The sequence below is a fragment of the Phyllopteryx taeniolatus genome, chromosome 4, assembly GCF_024500385.1.
Source record: "Phyllopteryx taeniolatus isolate TA_2022b chromosome 4, UOR_Ptae_1.2, whole genome shotgun sequence".
NCBI lineage: Eukaryota > Metazoa > Chordata > Actinopteri > Syngnathiformes > Syngnathidae > Phyllopteryx > Phyllopteryx taeniolatus.
In genome coordinates this window covers 26,740,127-26,761,397 of record NC_084505.1, presented here as the reverse complement: position 1 = coordinate 26,761,397, position 21,271 = coordinate 26,740,127, and the positions used below count along the sequence as shown (strand labels likewise).

The following is a 21,271-nucleotide window of genomic DNA, read 5'->3' as shown; positions in this document are numbered from 1 at the left end:
GCGACAAGAATAAGAACTCCTGAGGGAGTATTGTGCGAGGGTATCTAAGGTCGCTGGGGTGAAATTTAGATCTTTGGATGACATTGTTAACATCCAGGTGCTTAAAAGTGCCAAGTCTATCTGGATGGATGCTACTCATCCTCTCAACTCGGAATACAAATTGCTTCCTTCTTGTGTCCGTCTAGCCGTGCCCCAGCTACTAAAAACAGACTTAAGTACTCCTTTGTACCGCTCTCCATCCAGGCATTAAATGTCGCAAAGAAAAGGAGGTGATCTCCAGTCTCCGTTGCTACAGTTTGCATTTGAACTTTTGGCTTTTTACCATCATTTTATGGTTGTGTATCAATTTTACTATTTTATACTTTGCACTCGGAACTATTTATTGTCATCTGTTATACACTTTATTACTGTACTTTGGCTGGTCACATCTTGTATGTTTTATCATCTATATCTTCTGTTGTCTGAATGTGTCCGCTGCAAATCAAATTGCCCTTCAAGGGACTTTTAATAAAGTGACTTGACTAGACTGGAACTTTGAACGACCGTAATTTCTCGTGTATATTGCGCACCCATGTATAATACGCACCCCCAATGTTGACCTCAAAAGTCTGGAAAACCCTTCTACCCATGTATACTGCATTTTTACAATGCGTGATTTTCTATCATATGATCAAAATATGAAGTATTATCTGTATTTTGTTAGTTTTTTTTCAAATAATTATTCTGAAGTTAAGCACTTTATTTGAACACGTAATATTTATTGAAATTTACTTGCGCTTATTTTGAAATTCACAGCACTACTTTTATTTAGTAAATGAGAAAACACCCATTTGTGCTCATGTTTGATTACCCAGGCAGAATTTGTAAGATGGGTACAATTCTTTAAAGAAAACATGAAGGATCAGGCAAAACACATTTAATTTTATTTTAATGGGATTCAAATTAAACGGTCAAGCAAGTCAAGCTCTACACCCTCGGCAGGGTCCTCGAGGGTGCATGGGAGTTCGCCCCACCAGTCTACATGTGTTTTGTGGACTTGGGGAAGGCATTTGACCGTGTCCCTTGGAGGGTCCTGTGGGGGGTGCTTCGGGAGTATGGGGTACCGAACCCCCTGATACGGGCTGTTCGGTCCCTGTACGACCGGAGTCAGATTTTGGTCCGCATATCCGGCAGTAAGTCGGACTCGTTTCTTGTGAGGGTTGGACTCCGCCAAGGCTGCCCTTTGTCACCGATTCTGTTCATAACTTTTATGGACAGAATGGTCCTCAGTCGGAAAAGGGTTGCATGGCCTCTCCAGGCCAGGAATGAGATCCTGCCCCAACTGGAAGAGTTCAAGTACCTTGGGATCTTGTTCACGAGTGAGGGAAGAATGGAACGGGATATCGACAGGCGGATCGGTGCAGCGTCTGCAGTGATGCGGACTTTGTATCGATCCGTTGTGGTAAAGAAGGAGCTAAGGCAAAGCTCTCAATTTACCGGTCGATCTACGTTCCTACCCTCACCTATGGTCACGAGCTGTGGGTCGTGACCGAAAGAACAAGATCCCGGATATAAGCGGGCGAAATGAAAATGTCAACAATTCCATTGTTTTTCTGTCAATATAGGGTGCTGTGTGTACTTTAATGAGGAAAAAAATGAACTTAAAGGATTTTAGCAAATGGGTGCAATATAACAAGGAGTGAAAAATTGAAGGGGGTCTGAATACTTTCCGTACCCACTGTATATGCAGTCATACATACCCGTCATATTGGAATGAAAGTGTCGGCTACACCTTTTTTTAGAACCACTCGGTGGCGGTGGCATATTAGGATGAAAGTATACACCTTTCTCATAACCTCTAGATGGCGGTGGCATTGTGGAATCAAAGTGTACAGCTTTTTCATAACCACTAGATGGCGGCATACATTTATAAAATGTGAAAGTTTTTTCCAATTGCCCATATACCTATGTATAATGCACACTATTGACTTATTTCACATCGCAATACATATCACAGGTTTAAAAAAATATCGTGGCGTCCTAGTCCAGTGGGTGAAAAATGTGTCGACAGAGTATAAAAGACACGTAAGAGGAAAAGACACTAGATTTTTAAAAAATCCACTGAAAACAAAATTTCTTGTCACACACCGCCTAAATGACTGGCAAATGCCCCCCAAAAAAGGAGATTTTTATTTTTTCTAATGGCCTCGGAGGGCATGAGGCTTGAACTTAAACGTTGCTGGCTAACAGACTAACGCTAACCTCTCTGGGTGGCCGGCGTCCACGAGTCCACGACTGGTCTTGGAGAGCAGGTGCACGGCCTCGGCGTAGTCCTCCACAGCCTGCTCCACGATCTGATGTTTCGTCAGCATGCTGACGGAGCTCTGCTCGTCCTGAAACACACACGCCCACAGAGGTCACGCCCCTCGCCATATTACGCCCGCTTGGCACCGAGCGACCGCTCTCACTGATGGAAAATGGATACGATTGTGGATTCATTTTGGTACAGTGTCGCTTATGTGACTTGTCCATTTATTTCCGTACTCATACACGATACAGATTCAATCAAAACTTGGGAAAATACCTTTTACAAGGGGAAATTGCTGCCTACTTTCTACATTTAAAATTATTTTCATTGTTTCTTGATTGTTTGTCACGTAATATTCGAGTTTCGAGAGATGGTGAATTTTGGGGTTTTCATTTGCTGTAAGCTATAATCGTCGAAATTATACATACAGTATACTGTATGTGACCTTCCAGCACACTGCAGGCACGGATTTAATTCAAATGTATGTCATTAAACGTATGAACCAACAAGAGGCCGTAATAGAGTCCCTCGTGGTGTAAACAAAACCACCTTCTTTCTAGGCTATCGCTGAAACCCCGCTTCCGATCTTTCAATGGGCATCTCTTCACCAAATGTTACCCAGTCACTACAATCTATACTATAATCTATCATTGGAAAGTATTTTCAATGCCTTTTCAGAAAATGTATGTCGCTCAAAATATGTCGGTGCGATTTCTTAATGGTTTTGTGCTGTGGGGTCACATATATGGAAAAAAAGAAATTTCACTCTGAGTTCCACTTTTGGAATTGAACTAGCTTACTAAATTCAGCTTTTGACACAATTCAAATTTATTGTCATGTACCTGTATATATATATACACACAAACACACACACACACACAAACACACACACACAGAGCAGTTCAGAGTACCCACTCTTTTTGGAGTCCTTGGAGGGGGTGCTGGAGAACGCTCCCGCTGGGGACTCCATCGTTCTGCTGGGGGACTTCAATGCTCACGTGGGCAAAGGCAGTGAAACCTGGAAGGGCGTGATTGGGAGGAAGGGCCCCCCCCCCCGATCAGAACCCGAGCGGTGTTCTGTTATTGGACTTCTGTGCTCATCACGGATTGTCCATAACGAAAACCATGTTCAAGCCTAAGGATGTCCATACCTGCACTTTGCACCAGGAGGCCGCAGGTCGATGATCAACTTTGTGGTCGTGTCATCGGATTTGCGGCCGCACGTCTTGGACACTTGGGTGAACAGAGGAGCGGAGCTGTCAACTGATCACCACCTGGTGGTGTGTTGGCTCCGATGGCGGGGGAAGATACTGGTCCGACGTGGCAGACCCAAACGTGTTGTGTGGGTCTCCTGGGAACGTCTGGTAGAATCCCCTGTCAGAGGGAGTTTATAGTATTGGATGTGGCGCTGCTGACCTCGACTCGAGACGTGAGTCGGTGGGGAAAGTACCGACTCAATTCCACAGTCATGCCTTCCCGTGAGGAAGCAGAGTCTGGGATCTCTGAGGTGGACTCTCCGATCTCCAGGGTTGAGGTCACTGAAGTGGTTAAAAAGCTCCTCGGTGGCAAGGCCCAGTGGGCTGGATGAGATTTGCCCGGATTTCCTAAAGGCTCTGGATGTTGTGGGGCTGTCTTAGTTGACACGCCTCTGCAACATCGCATGGACATCGGGGACAGTACCTCTGGATTGGCAGACTGGGGTGGTGGTCCCCCTTTTTAAGAAGGGGGACCGGAGCGTGTGTTCCAACTACATGGGGATAATACTCCTCAGCCTCCCTGGTAAGGTCTATCCTGGGTATCTGGAGAGGAGAGTCTGTCGTGAAGTCAAATCTCGGATTCAGGAGGAGGAGGAGTGTGGTTTTCCTCCTTGTCGCGGAACAGTGGACCAGCGATACACACTCAGGAGGGTCCACGAGGGTGAATGGGAGTTTGCCCAACCAGTCTACATGTTTTGTGTCCTGTGAGGGGTGCTTCAGGAGTATGGGGTACCGAACCCCGTGATACGGGCTGTTCGATCCCTGTGTCAGAGCTTGGTCCGGATTACTGGCAGTAAGTCGGATTCGTTTCTGGTGAGGGTTGGACTCAGCCGAGGTTCCCCTTTGTCACTGATTCTGATCATAACTTTTATGGACAAAATTTCTAGGCGCAGCCAAGGCGCAGAGGGGGTCCAGTTTGATGGCCTCAGTATTGCATCTCTGCTCTTTGCAGATGATGTGGTTCTGTTGGCTTCATCAAGCCGTGATCTCCAACTCTCACTGGAGCAGTTCGCAAAACAGAGTGTGAAGCGGTTGGGATGAAAATCAGCACCTCCAAATCTGAGACCATGGTTCTCAAGTCGGAAAAGGGTGGCGTGCCCTCTCCAGGTCGGGGATGAGATCCTGCCCCAAGTGGAGGAGTTCAAATATCTTGGTGTCTTGGTTCACGAGTGAGGGAAGAATGGAACGGGAGATCGACAGGCGGATCGTGCAGCGTCTGTAGTGATGCGGACTTTGTATCGGTCCGTTGGGGTGAAGGAGGAGCTAAGCCGAAAGGCAAAGCTCTCGGTTTACCGGTCGATCTACGTTCCTAACCTCACCTATGGTCAAGAGCTGTGGGTCGTGACCGAAAGAACAAGATCCCGGACACAAGCGCCCAAAATGAGTTTCCTCCACAGGGTGTCCGGGCTCTCCCTCAGAGATAGGGTGAGAAGCTCGGTCATCCGGGAGAGGCTCAGAGTAGAGCCGCTGCTCCTCCGCATTGAGAGGAGTTAGATCAGGTGGCTGGGGCATCTGGTTAGGATGCTTCCTGGAGGACTCCCTGGTGAAGCATGTCCCACCGGGAGGAGACTCCGGGGACGACCGAGCACACGCTGTTTCCAGGCTGGCCTGGGAACACCTCGGGATCCCCCCGGAAGAGCTGCACGAAGTGCCTCGGGAGAGCCAAGTCTGCGCTTCCCTGCTTAAGCTGCTGTCCCCGCGACACAACCTCAGATATGCTGAAGAAAACGGATGGATGGACCCTTTTGATAAAGCCAGGTCAGATTGACCTCGCTCACTGTACAAAAACACATTTACTCAGTGAGCTTCCTTTTAAGGGGATATCTTCTCATTGTTTTAATTGTCCACAAGCTTCTAAGAATGGGAGCGGCTTCTAAAAAATATTGGTGACCATGAATTAATACCCATAGAACATAAGTTTGATTTGGGGTCATTGACCAGAAAAGTGGGGAATCTACGGTAGAATGCTCTAAGGTGAACCCCCACCAGCGAGTTAAGTTCATTTCATTCGCCCTGTTGTGTAACATTTACTCAGTGAGCTTCCTTTTAAGAGAATATCCTCTCATTGTTTTGATCGACCACGAGCTACCAAGAATAGAAGCAACCTCTAAGAAATATTTGTGACCATGTCTAAATCGCCTGGGTTCAGTAAAAAGATCAGATCGTCACCTCCAATCGTCTGTCTGTGTCATATTTGGGTCATCAATTTATGCACGACACAAAAATATTCAATCATATGGCACTTATCCAGGTACCCTAGATATTATTGAAGCTAACGCCCACCTTGGCTTTCTCCTCCGACATCATGTAGAGCTCCTGCTCGCTCATCCAGGCTTCAGCCTCGGCGGCATCAAAGTAGAACTGCTGCGCCTTGTGGGCCTCCTCCAGACGGCCGTGGCGTAGCTCCGCCTCCCCTGTCAGCTGTCGCCACAGAAGCTGAAGGTCAGACACCCGCCGTCCGGTGGTGTCGGCGCCCAAGTCGCCGTCTTTCAGGAGCCTGCGACTGCGCTCCAGGATGTCGTCGATGCGTGGCCGGTGGCCTCGGATCTCCTTCTGGAGTGTCTACAAAGGACACGGCAGGTCACATGAGTGCATTCCAGAGGTGGGAGGAAGTCAAAGTAAATGTCAAGTCTTATTAACCTTCAACTTTCAAGTAAGTCCCAAGCTAGTTTGGCATAAAAAATTAAAAAAATTAAAAAAATCAAGCGAGTCAAGAGGAGTCCCCACAAAATTCCAAGCAAGTCAAGTCAAGTCATGACTTGGGTTAGGCCAGTGAAGCTCCAAGTGTGGCGGTACGTGGGGCCCCTCTGGTGGTACGTGAAATAATCAATGAACATTCTCACAACCCTGCATTTGTGTTGAGCAGAGTCTACATGAGTTTCAATTTCCAATTGTCTGGAAGGCCATGAAGGTATCCGGGTCGTGTCTACGTTGGAGACAAGGTTGACGGTTGACGGCTGAGAGTTTCTACTAGTTTAATTTTGTTTTGGAGCGATTATGGCCAACAGCAATCATTTGTTTTGAAATAAAGAGTTTGATGATAGCTCCCTGCTCGTCCTGGTTCCTTAGTCCAAGCCGCCGTGCATAACATTTGAAAAAACTGGACGCAGTAGCAGGTTGTACATGCAAGAGGTTTAATCGCAAAAAAAAACAGTGAAGAGTTCAAATTAACTATTAGGTTTCAGTCTGCAAAGAAAGGTATGGATCAAGGGAGTGATAGAGGGACAATATTTGAACAACAATGAGCAGAGCACAGGTGCTAACAGTGGCTACTCTGGGAGGGCCGACACTGGCAGTAGCAATTGGCACATGCCATTGAAAAGACTAACGATATTAAATGTGGTTTTACCTGGAGCACAGTGTGTGGTTTGTGGCCATGTGCTGAGTAACGCATGATGAAACTTTAGTATCTCAAACGCCATCTTGTAACAAAACACACAGCACTTATGGACAAACCGGCAGTCTTTCTTTAACGAAAACGCGATGAACTGAAACAATCAAAGTCCACTATTGCACCTTGTTGTGGTACAAGTGTAGCCACAACAAGGGAAGCTTCATATCGTGACAGCCTCCTGATCACCAGAGCCGATCAACCCCATACAATCGGAGAACAACTGCCTTTTTTTACCAAGCTTTCTCCCAGCTTTTCTGACCACCTACCTTTGTGAAAAAGGCTTCTCTTCACTTGTGTTTCTTTTTCAGAAAGTAATACTCTGCTCTGACTGACCGGGCCAGGTCCTGAGGCAGAACCACCAAAGGCATCGATCCCGCAGCGCCTTTTCTCTTGAAATGTTTTTCCTCCATACTTCTTGTCAATAACGGCAGGATGTTGTGTGTGATGCAGTATATTCTCAAGGCCAATTGGCTCTCGCCACACAGCATCACACACATTTGAGTTGAGCTGGTGGGTACCAACCATGAAGTGGGCAGGTACAGGTACCAGGTCACAAACACATTATGACCAATGCTATGCATAAAGCAGTGGAAAATAAATGGACTGGGACAGTCTGAGTCGAGTCAGAGGTCACATGACTCATGCCTCCCTTCTCTGGATCAGACCCTCACATGACCCCACGATCTTCACCTGGTTCTTCTTGATGAGCAGCTGGACGCTCTGCAGGTTGTGTCCGTGGTCATTGGACAAGGCGAGCGACATCCTCTCTTTGACCCAAAGCTGGAGGACAGAGAGAAGTGATGAAGATCAGGTTCATCCTCACGAGGTCACACCGAAGACTTACGATCTCGTCCTCCACGTCGCGGTTAAACTGATGAACTTCTTTAGACGCCACCAGGAAGTCCTTGCGGCGACGCAACGGCTCCAGCAGCTCGTGAAACTTCCTCTCCACAAGCTGCCGCCGTCCGTCCGCCTGATCGGTATCCGTCACCTCCTGACCGAGAGCCTTGACATGAGTCTCCAGCTCTACCACCTCACGTTGGCGGACCTCCACCTGTTTCTCCAGCATCTGCACGGATGCCGTGGCAAGTGAGCGGCAACGGTGGCATCAAAGTCGTTCCCCAGGCGGTGGCGTTATCGGTACTAGTACCTGTTGTTTCTTCAGCAGGATGTTGACAGACGTTAGGTCTTTCCCGAAGTCGTCAGACTGGATCTGACCCTCCAGCCCGCCCAGCCACTCATTCAGGTCGGCGCAACTTTGCATGAACAGCTCCGCCTTGTTGGCGTCGAACAGACACTGAGCTTTGGTCTGCGTGTTGCACTCCAGGTCCGCCCACATCCTGTGCAGCCCAGTCAGCTTCTCTGTCACCACCGCCTCAGTCTCCGCCTTCTCCGACACCAGCAGCATGCCGTCCTAACGTGAAGGTTGAAAGCCATGAGCCGCCATTTGTCATTTTTGAATGACCATCTACAGTATGAAATGTCATCTCATTCTATCTGAGAAGAAACTTGTCGGTACCTTCTGGATCTTCTCCAGCCATTCCTTGTTGGACTGCAGTTCGGCCATGAAGGCCTGGTGCTTGAGCCAGTTGCTGTGCAGGTTCCGGGCCTCGTCATATGTCATGTCCTGGGCCGTCAGCATCTTCTCGTTGATCCACAATGTCAGCTTTGAAGGGAACAAGATTGTGAATCTCACATACACAACAAGGTCAACGTCGGTACAATGTGGCAAGGTGTCGGAGGTCACACGGACTAACCTCCTGGCAGTCCTGCAGGAACTTCTGCAGCTCTCGGTTGTCCTTCAGTTTGATCAGAAGCTCCACTGCAGCCTCCCTGTTCTTCTTATGCCTGAAGCACCAAGTTGAAGTTGAGTCGTTCAGTCTGAAAGATCGTACTGTCAAGCTAGGCTCACCTGTCATCGATGGAGGCAACTCTCTCCAGAATGCGTTCGCCATTGACCTTCCCGTGACTGGCCAGACTCCTGCCAGTCTCCATCACACTGTTGATCTTGTCCTCGTTGGCATCCATGGTGGTCATGAAGTCTTCCTGCTTCCTGATGGCGGCCTCTGCCCTGTCCAGGGTGGCGGGCATCTCGGTGTGGGCCAGGATGTACTTCTGCAGAACATTTGAGATTGAGGGCGTGTTTTCAATCACCACTTTGATGTTCTTAGCCAGCTGCTGCGATAAGGTTCTCACCTGGTTGTTAAGGAAGGCTTCGACCTGCTTGCCATCCCTGAGGAACATCTGGTACACGTGGGACTGGGAGAGCAGTTTGTGGCGGTTCTCCCACATTTTGTGGAGCTCGTTCCAGCCGACATCTAGCCCTTGCAGCCTCTGTCGCAGGAACATGTACTGAGGATCTGTTTGACCCCGTGTCACCATCTCGCCCATGTCCCGCATCTTCTGATAGTCTTCTTCGTAGTTCTGGATCTCATTGCGGATGCCCTGGTGTTGGCCCATGAGCTTCTCTGCCTCGGCCAGCGTGTTGGGCATGTCCTCAGAGGCGATGGCCGTCTGGGTGCGGGAGAGCCAAGACTGGAAGTCATCTAGCTCTCGCAAAAACTGCTGCAGCTTGCGGGCCTCGCCCAGAGACTCCTCACGATTCTTCAAACTGTTCTTCAGTTCCTCCCAGACGGCGCCAATCTCGGCCAGGCGGCCCGTGATGGCGTCACACTGGTCGGGATGCTCGTCAGCCAACCGCAGGGCTTCTCCTCGTAGGTCTCTGAGTTTCTGCTCGATGGCGGCCAGGTCTCGCTCCATGCCGCTCACTTTACGCTGCAAGGCCATGACCCCTGCCAGGTCATTGCCCAGGTCTTGGGTGGATTCGATCACTTTGGTCTTCTCTTTTATCCAGGACTTGGTCTCGTTACAATCCAGGTGGTAGTTCTGCACACCCAGCGCAGAGCTCAGGGTTTCCTTCTTTTGGTCCACCAGATCACGGAACTGGCTCCACCTGGTGGCAGAAGAGAGCCTTGGAATGGGCTAATCTTATTCTAGCTGCATCTAGGAGAAACGTTACCATGTTTGTACCTGTTGTTAAGTTTGTCCTGCTGGGTCCTGATGTCCTTCTCACCAGGATGAGCATTGTGAAGCAACTGACGAGCGATCTGATTGACCACCGCGACACGGGAGGCCTGACTATTCATCTCTGGCTCCAGACTTTCAAACCTGCCAAGGACACAAAATGCTTTGACACCAGCTGGAATGGACACGGTCTAGATGAGCACCCGGTGGTCTTACCTGTGTTGCACCACCTCCAGGTCTTCCAGTTTGTCAGGGATCTCCATGCTGTTCAACCACTGTTCTTTCTCGTCTATCCAAACCTCGCAGGCTGCGACCTCACTAACGATCTTATAGAGCGACACAGTGTCCTGCAGTGACTGCTTCCTCAGCTTGGTGAGCTCTGAAACCTCCCTGAAGCGTTCCTCAATGCCTGCCAGACGCCCCCACAACTCATCTGACTCCGCCCCCTCTCTGGGCAAGGTGGAGGCCTGTTCATGCAGCATGTCTATGACAGGGCGGTAGCTGGCCACCTCCGTTGCAGCGTCTTTATGCGTTCTGACTAAAGCCTGAATGGAGAACTCATCATGGCCCATGTCTCCGCTGGAGGCCACGCGAAGAGCATCCAGTGTCCAGGCGTCCACATCGTCTGCGTCGGCCTGAAACTGGTGCAGAGCCAGAGCTTCTTGCAGTTTCTTCTTCCTGAGGACCGCCAGCTGCTCCAGCGATGCCCACTGAGCTTGGAGATCACCAATGCGCTCTTGGATCTTTGCAGTGCCGAAGTGGTCTTCCTGGACCATGTTCTGACCCTCTGCGACAGTTTTCTGGAGGTGTCCCCTGCGACCGCTCATCTCATCCTCCAGGGCTCGCTGCTTGCCGAGCAGACGCAAGACGCCTGTCAGGTCTTTGCAGTACTCTGCCGACGACAGGATCTGCTCCTTTTCCCGGATCCAGCCCTCCTCCTCAGCCATCTCCCAGAAGAACTTCCAGAGACGACGAGATTCGTCCAGGCGGGCCCGGCGCTCGGCGGCCAGTTGAGCCAACTCATTGTAACAAAAGTCGAGATGGGCCACCCGGTCCTCGATGACCTGAGGGTCACAAGGCTTGGAGCCTTCACAGACAAGACAGAGTGATGACAAGCTAAACCTTTTCACTTCTACTTCCTGTTTCCAACCAAACCTTCTCACCGTTGTTGCTGTTGGAGAATTTGTGGGCGCTGACGCTGACCATCTTCACCCTGTCGGCCTGGATGGCAATGTCCGCCTCCACTAAGGCATGTTTCTGCAGAAGGTCTTCCACTCCCAACAGATGCTTGCCGTAATCTTGAGACAGAAGAAGCATCTGGAAAGTAAACAGGAGAAATGTCTGAAATTTTGGCCAGGCTTTATCCTTTTTTTTTTTTTTTTTGTCCTGTTCGGCTGTTAGGTCAAGCAGAATGGAAAATCTGCATCCCTTTAATGCCGGAACAGTTTTACTGTGTCACAGTGGAGTTTTGAAGCTTCCGTTGTGGTATTATAATTTAGGTTTATTGAGAATCAGACTTGATCAGTCGAACAGAACAAAGTTTCTAGAAGGGAGAAAGAAACAAAGACAAAAGACAAAGCCCTAATTGTAAACAGGATGAGTGAAGTAAATCTACAACAATGAAACGTTAAATATGAGTGTTGCATGGGGCTGTAGCGCTACACCCTGTGAGGGAAGGACAGGACAAGATAGAACAGGACAAGGACAGGAGAAGAAGCATGCAGGACCAGGGTCGTGAACTGGGCTGTACAACTGAAGTGCAGTGGCATTAATTACGTAATTTATAAAAGTGTAAAGGACGAGAGTATAAGTAAGGGGATACACAAGTGATTTGCATATTCAGTTATGTTAGAGTTAGAGTTATTTGTTGCAGTAAGGGGTGTGTGTCTGCCGATACATGCAAGTGAATTGATACCGTTTTTCATGCATAAAGACTGACACAAGTGTCCTGTAGTTGCTGTGGCCGCACCGCGGCGGCTGAGGACCCCACCCAATCAATCGAGGGGCGGGATCGAGCCCAGGGGTCCACCCGAGAGTAGCCCGGCGGACGGGACACGTCCCACACCGAGGGAACCGGGGCGGTCTGCCGGCCCCACCGAGGCGCCCCGACAACCGGCCACCCAGCGGGGGCCACAGGGACCCAATGCCACCCCCCAGCCAACCACCCCACCCACCGCCAGACACGCCCCGCACCCCTCCACCCCCAGGAGAGCCAGACGCCCCCCCCAACCGACAGGGCCCGCGATGCAGCCAGTCCCCGCCCAGCCCGAGGGTGGGAGAGTGTCCCTTGTTTGTTGGAAAGGAGGGCGGATAGGGGCACCCGACAAGGGAACGATAAGGGGGCGGGGAACCCAAGGAGCAGCCCCGGGCCATGAGAGGTCAGCCCCAACACCAAGCAGTCATCCAGCCCAGGGCCAGGCTTTATCAGAAGGATATAACAAACCTTCATCTCATCCATCCAGTCCATTATATGGAGCATCTCCTGGAAGACTCTTTGCAGGCCCAGGTTCATCTCCAGTCGCTGCCGGCGGGCCTTGAGCAGCTCCAGCAGGTACTCCCACAGATGGACTACGTTGTCCGTCCTGGCCAAGATGCGTTTGATGTCGTGGTACCGCTCCACTTCCAGTTCTTTGGTCACCACGACCAGAGCCTGCACGCGCTCCTCGTACGCCGCGATGTCCGTCTCGATGGCCTCGTGCTTCTTAGTGGCCGCCTCCACGGCCTGAAGGTCAAAGCCGAAGTTGTCCTGGACACAAAAAGAGTGGGATTCAGGAAGTGTCAATAGATGCCTGCAAGCGGCCACGTCCTTGTTCCTCCCACCTGAGAGACCAGTCTTTGGTTCTCACAAAGCCAGGTCTCCCTCATGGCCGCCTTGCGATCCAAGCGTCTGGCTAGCTGTTCCAGCTTCTCCTGACGAATCAGCTCCGTCCGCAGAGCTACCTCTCTCTCGTGCTCTGCCTTCTCCAGACGCTCCCACGCCTGTAAGGGGAAAAACTTCAGACAAGCTCCAGACAAAGGACTTACTCCAAAGGATGTGACAAGGGTGAAAAATGGTCGCAGAAATGGCATGCTTGAGAAGTGGGGTACACCCCGAACTGGTCGCCAGCTAATTGCAGGAGTCTTCAATGAAGCTAACTTGCATGTTTTTGTAACGTGGGAGCAAGCCCTAATCCTACCCGGAGAAAACCAGTGCGAGCACAGGGAGAGCATGCAATCTCCACACAGGATTTTGGTGAGACAGACATGCTGACCACATGACCACAATACTGCCCATATTTAAAAACAGAGTCAATCAAAGTTCCGTCTCAGAGTGTACTCAGAGTGAAGCTGCCGCTGACCTTGTTGATATCCGAGATGAGCTTTCCCTCTCGAGGTGTGTAGACCTTCTGGTTGTTGGCTCTCATCTTGCTCTGGATGGTGAAGAGAAGAACCTCCAGGTTCCCCTTTTCCGTGAACCTGAACAGCAATTACAGAAAAACTGCATCAACCAGAAGGTCAGATGTTTGAGTAGTGCAACAACAGCTCGAGGTGGAGTCAGGTTGGAGGGGGCGGGGTAGCATAGGAGTCAGAATGGTAAAGGTTGCTGACTTCGGGGGTTTCTCCACAGTCCTGTAGGTGTTGAAGGCCTGCAGCTGCTGCTGGACACCCGCCAGCAACTTGGCGAACTTCCTGTTGTTGAGGATGACGATGGTCTGCTCAATCCATTCCAGCAGGTCGGACGCCAAAGACTCATATTTGTCCACCATCTTCTCCGTCTCCACGGCATGATCCAGAACCTGCAGGGCGAGAAACCTGGCGTCACTTGACATCCTGTTTACGGCTCTAAACCGAACATCGGTTAAAGGTGAAATTCCCTTTGAAGACAGCAAGAAAGTAGCATAGAAGAGACGTACGGGTATGGAAAGCCGCTCAAGCATTTAATCAATATTCTTTTCGTGCTCAGGCTAAAGCATTAAAAGTGTTACTTTGGTGCCATCTCATGGGATCTTGGTGCTGAGGAATGATGTTGAAGTGAGTTGGGGAGCTTCATTTAGACAAAGGTATTGCTTTACTATACCATCTATAGACAATTACAAATGTCTTTAGGGGGGCCTCAATTGCAGGGCTGCGAATCACAGGGGTTCCACTGTTGGCCAGTTACAGGTTGGTCCCGCTTTTTACGCTCAATGAACGTGTGGACAAGAAAGAAGTTCTCAGATTGTGAGATGAAACAAAAATGTGGGTAGTCCATATTTCGGGCGGCTTTTGAGCTGACCTTCCCGATTCGCTTGCCCTCCACCTTGAGCGCCTTCATCTTGGAGAAGTAGTGGTAGAAGGTCACCACGTATGTAATGACCGACTTCTCGTCCGGATGATCCACACTGACGTCTAGAAAAAAAAACACATCACTGGGACAAGGTCACCTTTAAACCAGGCCCACCAAATCAATGATCGACGCGTTTAGGTTCGTTTAGGTTGAATTGTATTCACACTTTATGCCTACTTTTTTATTCCCTCACTTTTTGGGGGTCTAAATACTTCCACATTGTTTCATCCGATTCAAACTGTTCCAACTTCAATATATTCCAAATACTCAACACCCCAGAGGACATTATTTTTCTCATTCCAGATATTTCCACATTTCCCGCAACACCACATTTTCCCTCCCACAAAAATCCGCATTCATTTCCAATGAGAAATTCAACAAAATCGTTTCACGTTGTTCCCATTCCAAATCAAAAATGTTCAGCTCATACAATTCACCTTGGGAAATATTTGCAACACTCCCAAAATGTCCGCAATCCAACAAAATTCCCATTTTTAAACCTATTCTACATTCTACCCGCCGACATTTTCTGACCGATTCAAACCAATCCAAATTGAACATGTTCAGCTCATTCAAGCCATCTATTCCCATTCCCCAGATTTCTAAAATATTCAACATAAAAGCCCTACATTCCAAATTTGTACATATTCACCTCCAGTTTCCACATTTCTTCACTAATTAAAATAATTCCGTCGTCATGTTCATCTCATTCACCATCATTTCATATTATTCACTAGTATTCAAAATCAGTCTACATAATTCCACATTGTTTCATATTATTTCATTCACACGCAATTTCTCCAGAAATTGCAATGTCTAATTAAGATTGGTTCAGGTTTAGGTTGTAAAGAGGATTGTTAAACAGGGGTTAGGGATAGGTGAGCATTGTGGGAAAAGGGTAGGGTCACCCTCGGGGTCGAGCAGCTGCGTGAGGCCCAGGTGTTGTTCAGCCATGTTGAAAGCATTCTGCAGGTTGTGGTGAACGTTGGACTTCTTCAGCTTGTCAAAATCGATCAGATCGGGCCTGGAACACACAAACGGACTTATTAACACAAAGGACGCCACGTTGACGACGACAATGCTGTAATGACGATGATGATGAAGGTCACCTGTGTTTGTGTATTAGTGCGTTTAAGGCCATCCCGTCTCTCCAGCTTGTGGTGAAGTTGTGGATGTTGACGTTAGAATAGCTGAAAACAAGAAGGCAACGTGTTGTCGTATCATGGATAATCCTACTAATTAATCATCAACGGGATCAATAATCACCCGGCTGTCTTCATCTGACACCAAAGCAACAAAGCATCTTTGGCAGACTTCTTCTCTTTGTTGTCTTCGGTCTCCACGCTGATGTCTTGAATCTGAAAGGACACACGATTACAAAATTGCAGATATGACCACATCGACTTATGAGTTTTTGAGATACGAGCCGTCACTAGATCAATTTCTTTGTCTTGAGATACGAGTGAAAATTTGAAACACGAGTGCGCTTCAGACCTCGGCCGCTAGATGGCGGCCGCACACGTCACAACATCCGGCCACCATCAATTCACACTGGTTTCCTCGCAGTGGAAGGACAATACCAGCTGCTGGCGCCAATGCACCATGAAGCTGCTTTGCCAAACCGCCAATAAACACCACAGAAAAAGAACAAGGAAGGCCAAAACATTAGGTACAGTCATGCTTTGTGCTCTTGTTTTCTGTGTTTGCAGGTTATGTGAAGAACAAATATTACTTTGTGTTTTTGTACAGTACAATACTGTTTAGTGCAAAAACCTGTTTTTAAATAAAATGTTTTTTTGGTCCCCCTTTTTAAGAAGGGGGACCGGAGTGTGTGTTCCAACTACAGGGGGATCACACTCCTCAGCCTCCCTAGTAAGGTCTATTCAGGGGTGCTGGAGAGGCAGTAAGTCGGACTCGTTCCCGGTGAGGGTTGGACTCCGCCAAGGCTGCCCGTGGTCACCGATTCTGTTCATAACTTTTATGGACAGAATTTCAAGGCGCAGCCGAGGCGTAGACGGGGGTCCGCTTTGGTGGCCTCAGTATTGCATCTCTGCTTTTTGCAGATGGTGTGGTTCTGTTGGCTTCATCAAGCCAAGATCTCCAACTCTCACTGGAGCAGTTCGCAGCCGAGTGTGAAGCGGTTGGGATGAGAATCAGTACCTCCAAATCTGAGACCATGGTCCTCAGTCGGAAAAGGGTGTCGTGCCCTCTGCGGGTCGGGGATGAGATCCTGGCCCAAGTGGAGGAGTTCAAGTATCTTGGGGTCTTGTTCACGTGTGAGGGAAGAACGGAACGGGAGATCGACAGGCGGATCGGTGCAGCGTCTGCAGTGATGCAGACTTTGTATCGGGCCGTTGTGGTAAAGAAGGAGCTAAGCCGAAAGGTGAAGCTCTCGATTTACCGGTCGATCTACGTTCCTACCCTCACCTATGGTCACGAGCTGTGGGTCGTGACCGAAAGAACAAGATCCCGGATACGAGCGGCCGAAATGAGTTTCCTCCGCAGGGTGTCCGGGCTCGCCCTTAGAGATAGGGTGAGAAGCTCGCTCATCTGGGAGGCTCTCAGAGTACAGTCGCTGCTCCTCCACATCGAGAGGAGCCAGATGAGGTGACTGGGGCATCTGATTCGGATGCCTCCCGGACGCCTTCCCGGTGAGGTGTTCCGGGCACGTCCCACCGGGAGGAGACCCCGGGGATGACCCAGGACACGCTGGAGAGACTATGTCCTTCGGCTGGCCTGGGAACGCCTCGGGATCCCCCCGGAAGAGCTAGATGAAGTGGCTGGGGAGAGGGAAGTCTGGGCGTCCCTGTTAAAGCTACTGCCCCCGCGACCCGACCCGGATAAGCGGTAGAAAATAGACGGATGGATGGTTTGGAATTTGCCGCCACGGCAGGCACCGGCCACCTTACGGCCAGGGCTCCGGTCGGATGGCTCAACGGAAGCACGGAACATGGTCCACTCGGTTTCAAATGTCCCCAGTGTCCCGTTGGGCGTGGGCGAAGATCTGCTGGAGATGGAGATGTCCTTCTGACAGGGGGCGCTTCCAGAAGTTGCCAGCAGACCCTCACAATACGTTCGGGTCTACCAGGTCGGACCTGTATCTTCCCCCGCCGTCGGAGCCAACTCACCACCAGGTGGTGATAGGTCGACAGCTCCGCCCCCTCTTCACCCAAATGGCCAAGACATGCGACCGCAGTGCGGTTTTGACAAAAGCGAAAAAAAATACATCATGTGACCTGAAATCGTAGGATGATGGTCCAGATGAGGCCCAGCGTCAGCCGGTGGTTCCCGTCCACGATGTCGTGCGAGCCCATATTCTCCAGATGGACGCGCTGCTCCTTGAGGAACTGTAGAGCCTTGTCCACGTTCTCCAGGCAGTGGATCCGCATTCGGCCTTTGGTGGGCTTGGGCTGAACGGGACCAACGCATCCATTCAAAGACCGTCTCGGTAAGTGTGTGTGTGTGTGTGTGTGTGTCGTGTGTGTGTGTGTTTGTGTGTTACCAGCTTCTCCCCTGACAGAACTTCCAGAAGTCGGATGAGCATTCGTCCGTCTCGCAAGTCCGTGTAAAGGTCTGAGATTCTGCATGACACTCGGGAGAGGTGAGAGTTCACCCACTTGGTGAACGTCTTCTTCTGCACAGTTTCCCGCTCGTCTGGGAACGCGCACACACACACACACACACACACACACACACACACACAAAGGTAAAGAGAAAGAGAGAATTGCCACAAGGTCCCCCAGCACACATTTTCCCCGTGTGCCTGATCGAGTGGATTCATATCCTTTCCTTTTAAAATAAAAGTGGCAGCGAGCGGACGCAATGTGCCAGGCGACCTCTGGTTACCTTGCAGCACTCGGACGCGACCCTCCAGCGGCTTGCTCAGCGCCTCCATGGCGGCCGCCTTTTCGAGAGCGCCCTGCCACGCCACGCTAGTGCGCCCGTTTGACGGGCAAAGTAGTACACTTCCTGAAAGGTCAAAGGTCCACCACGCCATCAACATGTCTGCATGTGTGTGGGGACAACCAATGACATGAAAGCATATCGGTGATGTCATCAGGTAATTTCCCTCCCCTGTAGCTCCACATTCCAGAGTGAGCCACACAACAGGAAACAGGAAACAAACTTACTGTACACACACACACATGAAGCGCTGCGTGATGTGTGTCCGTCCTTCAGCCTGGCTTCGATAAACCAACTTTTGAGATACATTTTTAAAGTCTTTAACAAGGGCCATACAATACATACACATATAGTGTTAGGGTTATATACACATATATAGTTGGCCCTCAAAGCACTTTGGCGGCGTGGTACTGTAATGCAAAATATTAAAGGTCTCGTATTTTGCCAAACTAACTTTTTCGAGTATTTGGGCAGTAATATTGTCTCTATGGTGCCTCAGTAAACATGTGAAATAGGAATTAAAATCATCCACGCGTTCCAGACATTTTTCTGCCAAGAGGCCTGAAATCAGCTCATTGGAATTTCTCGATCTTATCTATGTCACTAGCGAAGACCTCCACCTACCTCTGCGCTCCCGAGCCAGCGCTGTCCACATAATAAACACGGAGGCAACCAATCGGCGGACAGGGGGCGGCCTGAGCCAAATATGGACAAAGCGGATACAAAACTGGCTGAAACAGAAGCAGATGTCAGAGGGACCTTTTCCGGACACTCGTATGACAAAATGAGTCATGAGTCACTCTATGGAGGTTGAAATAGAGAAAATATGGGCCCTTTAACTATCGTTGTAGCGGTTGCCTTGACTTCGACTTTTCAGCTGGCTTGACCTCAGTAAAAAGCGCCGCGAGTCAATCGAGAGGGAAATCACAGCCGTCAGGTTCTTTGCAGTTTGTGACCGTGCACGACTGACCAACGGTCACGCAGAACAACGGAGACGTAGCGTCCTTGACTGTTCGACTGAAAAGTCGGTGCTTACAGCCTAATGTTATTACGTTTTCTCCATAAATTGTATTTGCGTCCATGAAGTTGCAATTTGTGATTGCACTTTGTAATGGCATAGTTATTGCTAAAGTAGAATTTCTTGGGGTAATTTCTTATTTTTAATTATTATTATCTATAATTTATTCTTATTTAAAGATGTATTTTGCACTGAAAACTGTTACATATTTGCTGAAAAGGAGTACAATAAAATATTTTTACCTAACATGAAGTATAACTGTGATAAATAATGATAATGAGTGATTACACTCTTGATCAAAATTATTTGATTGATGATTCAATGATTATTATTATTATTATTTTGGCCATAACCGTGCGGTCCTACACAAAAGTTTGGCACTTCTTCCCCATTTTTACGTATGTGAGTGCTTGCAGTTACCGCTAGCCTATAACTAGTAGTCTTCGTACCTGTAAATATGTGCCCTCATATTTTCGACTGTTTCGCCGTCGGCAGCACCTTCACTGCCAGCAAACCCTCTTTGCACTGCGCCAATATGTTCGAGCATTTTCCTTTTGTCTGTGTGAATTATTTACTCTATTTCCAACCCATGAATGTCTGGTCTCGTCATTATTGCAAACATACAGCTGACTGACTTATGAAGCCGATTGAGTCGTGCGGCAGAATGGCACGTGACGAGGGAGAGAGCCGATCAAAAAGAATAATAAAGAGAGCGACAGATCCAATCACAAAGCGGCAGAATGGCACGAGATCAGAGAGAGCCAATCAAAAGCTGCAGCTTCGGAAGGCAGAAGAAAACAACTATTTGATCAATCCGTTTTGCTGAAATAAAAAAAAAAAAAAAAAAGAATTCAAAATCAAAATTGTAATCATCGAAAATTCCTGATTGGACTTGATTAGGAAAGCCACACCCCTGTCTATATAAGACCTTACAGCTCACAGTGCATGTCAGAGCAAAGGAGAATCATAAGGTCAAAGGAACTGCCTGAAGAGCTCAGAGACAGAATTGTGGCAAGGCACAGATCTGGCCAAGGTTACAAAAAAAAAAATTCTGCTGCACTTAAGGTTCTTAAGAGCACAGTGGCCTCCATAATCCTTAAATGGAAGACGTTTGGGACGACCGGAACCCCTCTCCTCAGTTCAAGAACCATGGAAGCCCGCTGTCATGGTCTGTGTTTTGGTTTGGGTTGTGTTCAGTTTTGTTCCATGTTTTCCTGTGTTCCATGTTTGTCGTGTGCTCATTTGGTTGTTGTGCCCACCTGTTCTCGTCTACCTTGTGTCGACCAATCAGCTCTCTCCAGCCACTCGTCCTGTCCAGGTGTTCCTCTTTGTCTCGTCAATCTGTTTGTATTTAGTTCCCTGGTTTCTTTCAGTTCTTGTCGGTTCATTGTCGTTGTCACATGTCTTTGCAGTATGTCGTTGTCAGGTGTCTTTGTCTCTGTCTGTGCCATGTCATAGTCGCCAGTTGTCGCTCAGTTATTTCACCAGTAATGTCTTGTTTCTTGTTTTGGGTTTACGCAAGTGTTTCATTGTTACATTTAGACTTTTTCATGATCTTTGTTTTCCTTTGTTTTGGGAATTAAATATAATTTTTTATATACTCCTGCACTACTGCGTTGCCTCCCTGCTTCCCTGCACTTGGGTCCTCCATGTTCTTGCCTTGCGTTCCTCTCCTTCGGACAAACCCCAAACGTGACACCCGCATGGAGTTTGCTAAAAAACACCTGAAGGACTCCCAGATGGTGAGAAATAAGATTCTCTGGTGATGTCTTAATTCTCTGGTGATTATCTTGATGAGATCAAGATAGAAACTGTTGGCCTTAATTCTAAGTGCCGTGTGTGTAGAAAACTAGGCACTGTGCAATACAGTCCCAACAGTGAAGCACGGTGGCGGCAGTATCATGCTGTGGGGGTGTTTTTCAGCTGCAGGGACAGGACGACCGGTTGCAAACGAAGGAAAGATGAATGCGGCCAAGTACAGTGTTCTGGACGAAAATCTTCTCCAGAATGCTCAGGACCTCAGACTGGGCCGAAGGTTCACCTTCCAACAAGACAATGACCCTAAGCACACAGTTAAAATAAC

General features: G+C 48.9%; 1 protein-coding gene across 4 annotated transcripts in view; it reads right to left on the bottom strand.

Moving 5' to 3' along the window:
* Positions 1–21,271, bottom strand: part of LOC133476942 (spectrin beta chain, non-erythrocytic 1-like) — a 39,953-nt gene that overhangs the window by 11,845 nt on the left and 6,837 nt on the right. For 2 of the 4 annotated variants that reach the window (XM_061771011.1, XM_061771012.1), the window contains exons 3-24: positions 17,770–17,921; positions 17,504–17,677; positions 15,534–15,625; positions 15,377–15,457; positions 15,176–15,291; positions 14,217–14,329; positions 13,550–13,737; positions 13,300–13,417; positions 12,782–12,940; positions 12,405–12,707; positions 11,125–11,278; positions 10,178–11,048; positions 9,968–10,105; positions 9,134–9,890; positions 8,850–9,052; positions 8,695–8,785; positions 8,457–8,603; positions 8,088–8,351; positions 7,782–8,006; positions 7,628–7,717; positions 5,827–6,105; positions 2,242–2,372 (exon numbers count right to left, since the gene is read on the bottom strand). In XM_061771011.1, the coding sequence (XP_061626995.1) occupies positions 2,242–2,372; positions 5,827–6,105; positions 7,628–7,717; positions 7,782–8,006; positions 8,088–8,351; positions 8,457–8,603; positions 8,695–8,785; positions 8,850–9,052; positions 9,134–9,890; positions 9,968–10,105; positions 10,178–11,048; positions 11,125–11,278; positions 12,405–12,707; positions 12,782–12,940; positions 13,300–13,417; positions 13,550–13,737; positions 14,217–14,329; positions 15,176–15,291; positions 15,377–15,457; positions 15,534–15,625; positions 17,504–17,677; positions 17,770–17,921 (4,846 nt within the window). Of the gene's footprint in view, positions 1–2,241; positions 2,373–5,826; positions 6,106–7,627; positions 7,718–7,781; positions 8,007–8,087; positions 8,352–8,456; positions 8,604–8,694; positions 8,786–8,849; positions 9,053–9,133; positions 9,891–9,967; positions 10,106–10,177; positions 11,049–11,124; positions 11,279–12,404; positions 12,708–12,781; positions 12,941–13,299; positions 13,418–13,549; positions 13,738–14,216; positions 14,330–15,175; positions 15,292–15,376; positions 15,458–15,533; positions 15,626–17,503; positions 17,678–17,769; positions 17,922–18,113; positions 18,376–21,271 lie in introns of those variants that run through there. The other 2 variants (XM_061771010.1, XM_061771013.1) reach the window with 2 other exon arrangements.